Below are 13,546 nucleotides of genomic sequence, written 5' to 3'. Positions count from 1 at the left end.
GGTAAATCCGAGGCTTTCCGACTATTGCAATTGACGTATTATTTTCTACACCAACAGACAACCAATAAGGTGCCGGTATTTACCTGAACTAAATTTAGCGCAAGTAAACACGTTTTTACATCCTGGTTGATACGGCCGCGATTTCTGAGTCTACTAAAGTTTGGAAGATGTTTAAAGTTTTATAAAAGTTTTTTTTTCATTGGTCATACATTTTTGTCACTAAAGTAGCCGGGATCTAATGTTACTATAGGCGGCGGAAATCCGTTGGCTACCGGCTACTTTTGAAAGCCCTGGTATAACAATTAGAGATGTCGTTGATATAAAATCATTTCACATCAATATATAATACTGAATAATAACAAGAGGCACATGAGTCACATCGCTCACTTAAAGTCCCCCTGACCCTGTGTTGTTCAGCTGTTGTGATTTTTAAAAAGGACTTTTTTTCAATCTTTATTCCCATGAAATTTTTTGCCCTCATATTGTGGCCATAACCCAGCCCCAAGGGCCATGATATAACTGAACTTGAATTCACAAAACATAGGAATGCCTCAACACCAATATGACTAACATGAACTTGCCGTTTTGGAGCAGGACAAGGTCAAGAGATCATAGGCCATAGTATGATATGAAAGGTCTTGTCATAAAAAAATCTATGACGTAAATTATGAAAGAATTTATATATTAACTAAAGTAAACAGTTCTGGAAATATTGAATAGGTTAGGCTTTCCTAAAAGTAGGTCAAACTCGCAAAGTCAAGTAAACATTTTTTGAAAATTTTGGTACCAAAAATGATTTTAACACACTTGAATCTGCACTATGTCAGAAAGCTTACATGTAAATTTCCATTTTTCTGGCCCAGTGGTTCTTGTGAAGATTTTTAAAGGACCCCCATCATATTTCTGCCTTTTCGTGATTATCTCTCCTTTGAAGTGGGCATGGCCCTTCATTTGGAAAAACTTGAGAACCCCTTTACCCAAGGATGATTTGTACCAAGTTTGAACGAAATTGGCCCACTGGTTGATGAAGTTTATGTGAAAATCTTACAGACAGACAGATGGACAGACGACAGACCAATAAAAACAACAACAAAAATGATCAGAAAAGCTCAGGTGAAATAAATTAGTAAAACAGTGTTCAAGTTTCCACTTTCACTTTGATAGCAATGATTCCAAAGGTCCATCGGTTTTTTGGTTTGGTACGATAAATATCAATTGCTGGCCAGACCAAGTGTCTGATAAATATATATATATATATTTTTAATGAAATATATGATAAGATATTGTCATTTTTATTCTGCTCTTTATATCGTTGCAAACAGAAAAGTACATGTTTCCTTTTTACTCAAATATATAAATAACTTGCAATCATCTTCAATTTCCCAGAGAGGGTGATATAATACAATTGAGCAATATCCTGTGAAACTACAGACGTCTTTGAAGCATCTGAATTAGGTAATAAATAACTGGTGAATAAAGCATTAACTGTACTCTGATCAATAAGTATTTTAACAACATGTGTCATGATGTGAACAGCTGACAAATCTGAAGTGAAATGCTTGGGCTAAAGTACGTCACCGGGGCCATTCTAGTCAAAAATATCAAGAGGAAAAGAATCTGACATGGATGAAGAAAAAAGAAAGAAAAAGAATATAAATAAGAACAACCCCCCCCCCCCAAGAAAACTCATTGAAAAATTAAAATGGAAGGTCGGACATGATTGGCTTTGTTTTGACATATCCAAAACTGAAATGATGTGTGCTATTTGCATTAATCACCATGGAAACAAAAGTTCAAGCACAGGAACCAGTAATTTTGTCTGTTAAAATAATAACATACCACCCCCTAATAAAAAACAAGGAATGAGATGAATTTTTACTCAAAAACTTTGCTTCAAAATAGTAAAAAATTCTGCTGTTATCATCACCCACCCCAAAGTTCTTTCTGATGCAGTAATTTCAATATTTATGCAATTGATCCACCATAAAAATAATCCGAAATGATGCGTTTAATATTTTTTGCAACTATTTTCCAGCTCATTCTTATGTTTGTCCTAAGTTCAGCTTTGGGAATATATAGGGAAAATCTTCTCAAGAACCATTGGGCCAGAAAAGTTTACATTTACATGAAAGCTTCCTGACATAGCGCAGACTCCAGTTTGTTAAAATCACGGCCCCCAGAGGTAGGTTAGGGTGACAATAAGGGATTAATGTTTTACCTTCCTCTTACAACTTTATTTCGTGGATCTATCTTCCAAGATGTGAGGATTTAGTTATTGGAAGATTATTCTACAAATACATCTTAATTAACAATGATTGGGATAAGCACGAACCCTGCGCCATAGTCGCATTAAATAAAAAAATGACACATAAAATATTGAAACACTGCGCCGTTGTGGCGCATATCGTCGATATATCTAGTTTGAACTTTTCCCCACTTCGTAGATATACAAACTTTTCAACTTTTGAGCTGATCCCTCACTTAATCTATATCGATTAAGTGCTTGAAAAATGCTTAAGTAAAAGTACAACTTTACGTTCTTTTAAGCGCAATTATGACTTAGATTTCCTCAGTATCTATCAAACAGTAAAAAGCTATCTGATTGGTTAATACCGTTAAATTGCATTTTCAATGTGCACGGACTGGAGATGCCACAATGAAAAAATTCTTAAGCCTGACAAAGGGCAACCTGACTTTAATTTTCGCCTGAATGATAAGTCAGTACTGGCAGTAGACATTGTAGGAGCAGATGGAGACAATAACGCAGAAATGTCAAAACAGACAATCACAATGAGAATCCTAACTTTAGCAAAACGTAAATTTAACACAGACAAGAGGTACTGTGAGCAATGCTCACTAAGAATACCCCCCGCTTACCCCAATCTCCCAAAAGGGTGTTGTTAATTGCTACTTCGATGTCCAGTACGCGTGACCTTTGACCTTCTGACCCCAAAATCGATAGGGAACATCTTCATCCCATGGGTAGTCCATATGTATAATATGGTGACTGTAGGTGGAAAGGATAACGCTTTAGAGCCCGGAAACCATATTGCTACTTCGATGTCCAGTGCGCTTGACCTTTGACCTCAAAATCAATAGGGAACATCTTCATCCCATGGGTAATCCATATATATGATATGGTGACGGTAGGTGGAAAGGATAATGCTTTAGAGCCTGGAAACCATTGTGTGTACAGACAGACAGACGGACAACCCGATTCCAGTATACCCCCCACAACTTGTTGCGGGGGGTATAATAATAAAACTAAAGTTACCTATGGCAATACAGTCTGTCAGTAGTGATTAGATTATAATTTACTGGTCCCTCGGACTTGTCATTTTAAAATATTCCATAAAAATTTCAATATGGCGTATTCATTTTAGAAATGTCACATTGGACTTGCTGGTAACGCTTCATTGTCACATTTAGCAATTTGCTTATCCCAATCACTGGATTAATACGATGCTATCGCCGTTTAAACGACCCTAGCACAGACAAATGAAGCATCACTTGAATTAGGTCATCGTCTCGCCATTTACAATATAAAAGTGAGGGTAAGAGTTAGAGGAATCTCGGATTATTGTCACTAGTGCAGTCTGAACTGTCACAAGGTATAACTGCTTTACCTACCTCTTACAACTTTATTTCGCGGATTTATCTTCCAAGACGCAAGGATTCAGTTGTCAGATGATTATTTAACAAATAGATCCTGATTAATACGATGCTATAGCCGTTTAACGGCCCTAACACCGACAAATGAAGCATCAATTGAATTAGGTTACCGTTTTGCCATTTACAATATAAAAGCGGGGTTAAGAGTTAGACGAATCTCGGATTATTAGAGGGCAAAGCCCTCTCACAGCCTGAAGACAGATCAAATGTCCAAAATTAGGATGCTTTGATAAAGCTGTCCTCGTGCTAACTTCAGGTTGTTTTTTGTCCCGTTTTGGATATAGATACTAAAGCCAATACTTTTTGCTTCGCCCTCGAACACAGTCACGCCGTAAGGACATATTATTGTCACTTGTGCACAGTCTGCAGTCTGAACTGTCACAGGGTATAACTGCTTTATTTAGCAGTTCTCTAACGTGAAAGATTGATTGTTTGTGGTTGAACACTGTTTTGGCAATATTTCAGCCATTTAAAGGTGGTTAACTGAGTTAAATATGGTTGCTTTTCAAGAGTTTTGGAGTTTCTAAAGTGAAAGAAGAAAAAAAATTACTAGAATGAAAGAAGATTAATTACGAATATTTTAATGGCACAAAAACCACAGACCCAATAACCTACTTTTCATATAAACTAAATCCATATTAAATGTTTGATATTGTAGAAGAGACAATGAATATTTGTTTTCTATATGTGCCGAGTCCACCTGCACTGGGCCTAATTAAAAATTATTTCTACCTTGACGTCAATGGTTTCCTGTCCCTTGAAAGTAAACTTTAGCAGATCTGCTTGAAGACGCAAATTGTAGTTCTCAGGTTTTACGTCTAAAGGTAATCTCTTGAATCCCTTTTTCTCTGGCATCGTGCAAAATGTATGTCGTCTGGTACTAAAATTGGTTCCGGAAGTGCCTGTAACAACTTCCGCTGTTGCCTTGAATGAAAAGCACGCGCGAAAAGTGCTTCGTAAGACAGATTCTGATGCACGTTTCGAATTTCGCAAGTCTAACTTGACAAGGACTCTAAATAATGACATCAAGCAGAAAATTAATAGCACCTTGGTAAAGGTATTTCTAGCAAAGGTTACATTAAAATATCATATGGGTTTAAACAGGAAATATTTCACGACAAGGAATATAAAAATGATTTTGAACAAGAGATTTAATTCCGAAATAAAGATCGGGACACTAATCAACGCAACCCTATCTAAACCCAGCTGAGATCTACATGTATATGAGGATGTATCTCAACTTTGAATGTGATATATCAAACGTTGCCGTATTTGTTCTTTACATTTGTAATATGTATAATTTTCCATTTGCATTTTATATTTTCCTATTTTGCATGGTGGGTTTTTTCTATTCTAAATTATGTAATATGTTTTACGGCGTGACCGTGTTTGAGGGCGAAGCAAAAAAGTTTTGACATTAGTATCTATATCCAAAACAGGACAAAAAGAACCCGAAGTTAGCACGCGGACGGAGCTGTATCAAAGCATCCTAATTTTGGACATTTGATCCGCCTATATATTGAACGCGGGAAATATAACGCAATCGGTGTAAACAATACATTGTGACGTCATATTCAGCGTCGTTATTTCGCAAATTTACAAACATAGCGTTTGAACCATGTACTGTCCGTAATTGTCGTACTCTAGACACTCTCAAGAGGAACTCGTCTGTCCAATTCAACTCTTTAATTCTAAAACTACATAACTAAGCAATTTCACAAACCGCGTGGCTGAGGCTGTCAACATCAATTACTGACTTAATACTAAATATATAGCTTTCGCTGATAGAGCACATTCCTAAGTGTGGGAAAACATTTAATCTGAATGAACTATTTAAGATATAGACATTACATCCCTCTTCACCTTAGACAAAAGCAAACTTTTAAAATTTTTAGAAATGACAGCCTGTTGATTTAAATTTTAAAATGCTAACAAACTCATTTTTTATAACATCAAAACAAAATTATAATCTAATAACTAATCTAAGAAGTCAGAAAATTATAATCTAATAATAATAATCAGGTCCTTTTTTTTTTTTTCCTCAAGTGGTCACATAGTCTCTTAGATACGCAGGTGGCTTGTGTTCCCGGGATGGTCTTCCGGTATCTGTGACAGAACGGTCTTTATCAGATTCATCTCCGGATTCTTCTGCGCTAATTTCCGGGTCACGCGATTCTGTTTCATTTTCGGCACCGTGTAATTCATGGACTGGAGTTATGGAGTGGAGTTGTGGAGTTTGGAGTCAAATTTTGGAGTCTGTTTTTTCTCTTTTCTTTAGTTTAATTTTTGCTTTCAAGCAAAAACTTAAATTAATTTCTTTTGTGGTTTTGTTTGTTAATAGAAGTAGTGTTCAATGGAATCTAATTTTGTGTCATCTAAAGCATGGGCACTAATGGAACACCCTTCCATTGTCTGTCTGTCCCTCTGCCACTAGGTGACACCTTATATCTATTGAACTGTAAGAGGTATTAGTTTAATATTTAGCCAAGACATTATGAAAAACACCAGCATCTCTGAAACTGGGTGTGAAGTATTCTGACCTTTCACTTAATTGGAAAACAATTCTATGAGCTAATGTAATCTAACAGAGCTTTCATTTTCAATTAGTATGTTAACTAAAACAGTGACAGTTTATTCTATGTTTTAATCAAATTTAACTGTTACATAAATAACGACCACCATTGCTTTCAACACATAATTGGAAGGTGATAAAACCCCTAAACTAAATTTTATCTTTCTGTCACATCTTTGTTATGTCTGCTAAAACTTTTAGAGGTTTTTTGACCACACAGCTGTACAATGTAGGTTAATAAAATGTTACAAGGTTGTTTGATTTTTGCAAATTCGTTCAAATAGCTACTTCCATTGTTTATATGCATTTCCATATAATCCATATTGAGGAAGATTATTCAATGATTTTTCTCTCGTTTACTTTAAATATGCAACTATCAACTTGGTTTCTTAACATGGCACTTTAAAAAGATTATCAATTCACATATACATTTACTTAAATAATATACTTTGCTATGCATTCAATATATTGGTGACTCATGTTGTTCTGCGGAAAACTAAGTTAACCCAACACTAGGTCACATAGATCAAAATTAAACGGTCATTGTTCACAGTTTACTCAGGGTGTAAGGATTCTGGGCTTTCACTTAGAAAATTATCTATGAGCTAATGTAATCTAATAGAGCTTTCATTGTCAATTAGTGTACTATCTAAAACTGTGACAGTTTATTCAATGTTTAATAAAGATAATCTGTTTCAAAAACAATAAATACTTTGCTTTAATTGACTGGAGGTGTGATATGACCCGTGGCTGATTTTGTTGTTCTCAGGCAGCATTTTAATGAAGATATTTTACATTGCATCTGTCTGTTAGAATTATTAGGTTAGCACAAGGGAGAGAATGCTTACAGAATAGGAATGCAAGAGTGAAAGTTTTTGAGGGAGGGAGTGGACTATCACTACTATGTAGTGGTATAAGTGTATAACTTATTTTAAATATATTTTTGATAAGTTCAGATAACCAAATGAAAAAGATCTTTCTATTTGTTTTTATTATTTTCTATAAAGATAGGACTTTTTCTGTTAATTACACAATTTAAATCAATCGTGTTTCAAAGATATAAAAAATCTAAAACAATAACCGATTTATTTACCGACTCCACAAAAATAATATATTTGAATAGCTCCGCCTTAATTTGATCCCACGACACTATATCTAGGCAATCAACAATAATGGCGAACAATGAAAACGAGGGGTAGACCAGCGAACACAAGCAGTTTAACAGATTTAGAGAGAAAAGCGAGGAAGAGATAGGGAGATATGGAGAGAAGTAAAGAGAAAATTATGCTATATTAACAATATTATGTACATTCTTCCATCATGGCTTTAATTCTGTATTTTCCCGCAGTCATGCGCCAGGCGGATCTTGTTAAGATTCAACAGAAAAGTTGAATGTCAATTTAACTATAGAAACAAGAGGTTCACCGAGTTCAAAATCGATGATAATTTTAATTTTAGCGTACATAACATATACCATGTATATCTACGCTCAATTTCATATCATTTTTTAAGCTCAGATACGCCATATATAGCTTTAAAAATTAATTAATTAATATTCTTGAAATTTTATGAAAAACGGTAGGTGTAACACCGAAAAATTGCTTTCTTTGCTATAAAATCTGAACCTAATAGCTCTTGAGAGGCTTGTTAACACATCTAATGAAACTGCATTTAAACAACCAGTAAGGCAGACTAAATCTGTTGATTAATTATGTTCAAAATATTTCCAAATATTTTGAAAGAACCGTAGTTATTTCGTCAGTATCATGTCTATCTATTCACTTCTGGTTTAATTTTCCCAAGTTCTGACTACTTACATAAGTGTCAGAAACATAAATTTTAACTGGGTCATTGTTCCTGTGAATTACTAATCAGATGTGAAGCAGCCAACAATCATACAAAAATATTGAAGACTTTCAAACTAATGCAAATTCTTGAACGTCTTTTTCCATTCATATTTTTTTAAAATCTCAGACTCCAAAATTTGACTCCAAACTCCACTCCATAACTCCAGTCCATGAATTACACGGTGCCTTCATTTTCGCGGTTCGATATGAATTTCTTTACAGCTGTGCAGTTTCGCTTTACTGATGATCCATTTTCATCTTCGAGTGTCACTGCATTCCTGCATTTCTCCCTCACGACAAACTTTTCAGGCGCGAACTCGGTTGACAGCTTATCGCGCTTAGGCTGACGTTGTACAACTGTGTCGCCAATTTCAACTTTGGACTCTACGGCGCCACGCCTCTCGTCCGCCCTTCTTTTGAATTTTAATTTCTGTCTCGCATCTGTTTCTCGTAACTCTTGGTGATCGATCCTTTTACTCATCTCTGGTAACTTGGTGTGGATTTTCCGGTTATACAACAACTCAGCAGGGCTTTTTCCAGTTGTAGAATGCGGGGTCGTGCGATACGCAAGTAAGAACTTTGGTAATTTTCGTCTCCAATCTTTACGTTCCGCGTTTGCCGCCTTTATAGCTTTTAGTAATGTTCGGTTTTGCCTTTCTACTTCGCCATTCCCTTGCGGCCACTATGGTGTGGTCCGAATGTGTTTGATACCATTTAAATCCAGGTATCCCTTAAACTCCTCCGACACAAACTGTGGTCCATTATCACTCCGCATGCTGTAAGGTAAGCCGTGCCTTGCGAACATACTTTCGAGTTGGAAGATGATCCTCTCACTAGTTATCTTCTTCATTATGGCTACTTCCTGGAATCGGGAGAAATAGTCTATAACGACTAATAGGTATTCCCCAGAGGGAAACGGTCCCATAAGGTCTATAGCCAGATCCTGCCATGGCCCGTCAGGTAAAACAGTTGTTCGAACTGGTTCGGGTCTATTGCTGTTTGTTAAAAGTTGGCATTGATGACACGTTCTGACAAATCGCTCGGCTTCTATATCGATACCTGGCCACCATACCTTCTCTCTTAATCTCTGTTTCGTCCGGACAATACCCTGATGTCCTTCGTGGGCCAGGGATACTGTTTGCCTCCTGAGGCACTTGGGCAATATGATGCGCGATCCACGTAATACTATTCCATCAACGACTGAAAGCTCCGCCTCCACGGTACGAAATTTTGGACTCAGACGGCCGTCCCCCGTCTTGATCTTCCTCACAATCTCCGCGAGTTCTGGGTCCTCCGATGTTTTCTGACGAACTTCTTGGATGGTCAGTGCTTTTGGTACAGCATTTTCTGCGATGAAATACGCGTACTCCTCTGCAGTGTGGCGTATTCGGCCAACCCGATTTCGGCTCAATCTCGATAGAGCATCAGCAGCATTCTTTGGTCCAGGTATGTAGACGATCTTATACTTATAAGGCTGTAGTCGCAAAATCCATCGCTCGATCCTGGCTGGTGGTTTTGACTTTGGAGAGTAAATGTAGGTCAGTGGCTTATGATCAGTCCAGATTTCGAACTCTAGTCCGTATATGTACATGTGGAACTTTTCACAACCGAACACTACACCCAGCGCTTCGCGCTCAGTCTGTGAGTATCTCTGCTCTACATCGGTTATAGATCGACTTGAATATGCAATTGGTTTAAACAATCCGTCTGGTTGTTTCTGTGCTAGTATGGCTCCCAGTCCTACGGGACTTGCATCCACTATTATCCTCGTCTCGGCTTTTGGGTTGTAGTATGCTAGTGCTTCAGCACTCACAAGGGCTTTTTTAAGCATGTCAAACGCATCCTGGTGTTTTTGCGTCCACCTCCAGTGCGTGCTCTTCCTTGTTAGCTCGCGTAGTGGGGCTGCAATCGTCGAAAAATTCGGTATGAAACGGCCGCAGTAATTAGCTAGTCCAAGAAAACTCCTTATTTCAGAACTATTCGTCGGCGTCCTGGTCTCTGATACTGCTTGGACCTTTTCTTGGTCAGGCCGGATTCCTTCTGACGAAATCACGTGTCCGAGGAATACAATTTTCGACAGACCGAATTTGCACTTTTCTCTATTTAGAGTCAGTCCCTTCTCTGCCAATCTGTCAAGCACTTTTGTAAGCTTCCTGTTATGGTCCACCTCGTCTGTTCCGTAAACAATTATGTCATCAGACAAATTTCGGACTCCTTCAATTCCTTGAATGACTTGCCCTATCACCCTTTGGTAGATTTCGGATGCTGAGGAAATTCCAAACATGAGGCGCTTATAGCGATAGAGGCCCTCGTGTGTCACAAACGTAGTTATCTCCCTTGATTCCTCGTCCAGCTCTATCTGGTGGTATCCCCAACGTAAATCAAGCTTGGAGAACACCTTGATGCCATTCATGTCTTCCAGCATTTCGTCCACCGTCGGGATCGGGTATCGTTCACGTTGAACTGCAGTATTGGCCCGTCTCATATCGACACAAATTCGAATTTCCCCGTTTTTCTTTGGCACGACGACAAGTGGTGATACCCAAGCCGTGGGGTTGTTTACCTTCTCAATTATGTCCATCTTCTCCAGCTCCTCAAGCTTCTTGTTCACGCTTTTTCTTACATTAAATGGTAAGCGTCGTAGCGGTTGTGCTACTGGAGTCACAGTTTTGTTGACATGAATTCTAAGCTGAAAATTTTTAAGCTTCCCTACTCCATCGAAAACAGTATTCCTTGAGGCAACGATCTTATCTATTCCGCTTATAACAGAACAAAGGTCTGACCCCTCGACTCCAATACGTAGAACTCCTAGCTCGACTGATGTATCCTTCCCTAGTAAGGAAATATAATCACCTTTAACGACAGCAAATTCTGCAGATGTTTCACGTAACCCATACTTTGCAACTGTCTGAAAAGTTCCTAGTATTTGTAGTGGTTCCTTTGATCCGTAAGAAAACAATCTTTTGGTATTTCTCGATAGGGACATATTCTCGTTGTTAGCGCGGATGGCACTCCATATATCGGAGTTTACGATGTTGCAGGTAGCGCCAGAGTCGATTAGCATTTGCACTGTAGCTCCGCCCACATTAATGTCTATCATGCCATTTGTACGGAAGCCCATTAGTGCATACCAAAACTAAATAAAAAACGAAATTATTAAATAAAAAACGAAATTAATAAATAAAAACGAAAATATTAGATAAAAAACGAAATCAAGAACAGTTTTTGAGAATATAATGTGTGTGTGTCAGTGGAGCTTAACAAGGAAGGAAACATGGCTCCTAATTCTTTGATTTACTGCGATTTCATCATCGCCAATGGAGTTTTACAGAAATCTAATGACATTACAAATTAGCCAACTTATCCATTCACTACACGTTTATCTACTATGTTCGCTGAAAGGTCCCAAACCTCGTGTATCGGATTACAGGATTTCTCCAAAATTACTTCAACACTAGCCCCCATAAATCTAAGAATATATATGGCTCCCATCAGCCACATACCTCAACAATCACTTGACTCTACACTAATTAAGTGTTTCGGCGGTGTGAAAATTGAGCAAATTGATTGGATTGATCGATAGATTGAAGTTTAGCTGCATGCATATCCGCCTCATCAGAAGTCTATTTGCACTTCACAATTATCATGCAGGTTGATTATTCTGAAATGAAGGTGTGAGCATATCCCTTAAATTTTTATTGCGTTGGTAAGAACCACACTATAGGTACAATGTAGAACAGAGAAAACGTCTTTGTCTCTCTGGAGGGTGTGTCATTAATTTAAAAGCTTTTGCTTTTTGGTGGGTTGTATTTGGTGATAAAAACAAGGGGTATACCCGCTTGTTTGCTTTTATTTACACCCGATAACAGAGTTGGCTCGATCCTAGTTATCAAGTACCACTTGTACTTTTTTTGTGTTGTAGCGCAGCGTAATGCGCCCTCTGGTGAGAGATTGTTGTCGTGCACGGCAAACGCGAACTCGTCCTCCGAAGATTCGCTCTGTACTAAATGAACCAATCTCTCACCAGAGGGCGTTACGCTACGCTCCACAACACGTGAAAGTGAAGCTTGCGTAGCGCGCCCTCTGGTGAGAGAATGCTAAATGAACATGTTTTGTTCTGCGGTCCCTACCTGGTTTTGTGCGGGGGGTATCCGATTTCGTTTTACACACTTTTGCGAAATGTCCCTTTTTTCCGCACTTATTACAATTTTTGTCCTTAGTGATTGTACAATTCCTTGCAATGTGGCCCTTGCGCCCGCAACGGAAACACGTGGCATCCCTCTGTGAACTTTTCTCACTCCCGTACCTTTTTGGGTGATTCACCGACGGTCTGACAGTATTAACATCAGAGTTTGAAAACGTTTCACTGCCCTTAAATCTGTCTGCTTGCTCGTCTACAATTTCGCCAGCTCGGGCTATATCCATCGCGTTTTTCAAAGTTAGTTCCTTTTCCTTTAGGAGCCTTTTCCTTAATTTTGACGATTTGCACTTTTCAACGATTTGGTCGCGAATATTGTCATCTGGCTTTTCAAACTCGCAGGTTACGGCCAACTTGCGCAGCCTAGTCACAAAACTGTCGATTTTCTCTGTTTCACCTTGTGCCGCATTTCTGAACAAATGGCGCTCGAACGCTATGTTCCGTTTTGGTTGAAAATACTCATCCAATTTCGTTTTAGCGCCCTCCAAGTCGTCTCCCGTGTCACCGAGGGTATCGAATATTTCCTGAACTTCTGAGGCTGTCAACATCAATTACTGACTAAATACTAAATATATAGCTTTCGCTGATAGAGCACATTCCTAAGTGTGGGAAAACATTCAATCTGAATGAACTATTTAAGATATAGACATTACAAACCACAACAAAAAACATGGCATTAATCGTGGAGTGATTATATATGATTAAGAAAATAAGGGTTACATGCTTTTACGGATTTTATGTAACATCTCAAAACGACGTGAACTAGGGTAGACGAGATTCAAAATGGAGGAATACATTTCCACGCGCTAATATTCGAATCGACGCCATTCAATCTGACTAAAGTACAGACCTATATTATTATATATATAGGTCTGTACTTTAGTCAGATTGGACGCCATTGGTACCAAACTTTTCAAGTTCCATAGGTATGGTTTAATTTTTCATTATTTTCCTATATTTTCATTTTAAACATGTATATACGTGTTACCTATAGGGAGATCTCCGCTCTCACGGCCCTTCGGACCGTGAGAGGGCTTCGCCCTCTATAATTTTCATTGATATACATGTAGTCCTATATAATATTTCATTTGTATTGTATCCAAAGGATTGTTGAGTTTGGTTAAAATGTACAATGCAAATAAAAAATTATGCATACAAATGAAAAAAAAAATACAATATGAAAGGTTTTTTTTACGATACAAATGAAAATTATTGATACATAATGAAAAAGATGAAATTACCGGTATTGCAATTATG

The 13,546-nt window shown here is 37.9% G+C and overlaps 1 protein-coding gene across 2 annotated transcripts in view; it reads right to left on the bottom strand.

The window, feature by feature from the left end:
• Nucleotides 1–12,994, bottom strand: part of LOC125668311 (puromycin-sensitive aminopeptidase-like) — a 49,580-nt gene extending 36,586 nt beyond the window's left edge. The window contains exon 1 of one of the 2 annotated variants that reach the window (XM_048902293.2): nt 12,222–12,994. In XM_048902293.2, coding sequence (XP_048758250.1) covers nt 12,222–12,368 — 147 coding nt within the window. In that variant the 5' untranslated portion in view covers nt 12,369–12,994. Of the gene's footprint in view, nt 1–4,404; nt 4,803–12,221 lie in introns of those variants that run through there. The other variant, XM_048902286.2, reaches the window with a different exon arrangement.
• Nucleotides 12,995–13,546: the final 552 nt, after the last annotated feature.

The sequence above is a fragment of the Ostrea edulis genome, chromosome 9, assembly GCF_947568905.1.
Source record: "Ostrea edulis chromosome 9, xbOstEdul1.1, whole genome shotgun sequence".
NCBI classification, from domain to species: Eukaryota; Metazoa; Mollusca; class Bivalvia; order Ostreida; family Ostreidae; genus Ostrea; species Ostrea edulis.
The sequence above is the reverse complement of the archived record's forward strand: the minus strand, read 5'-3'. Positions and strand labels throughout refer to the sequence as shown.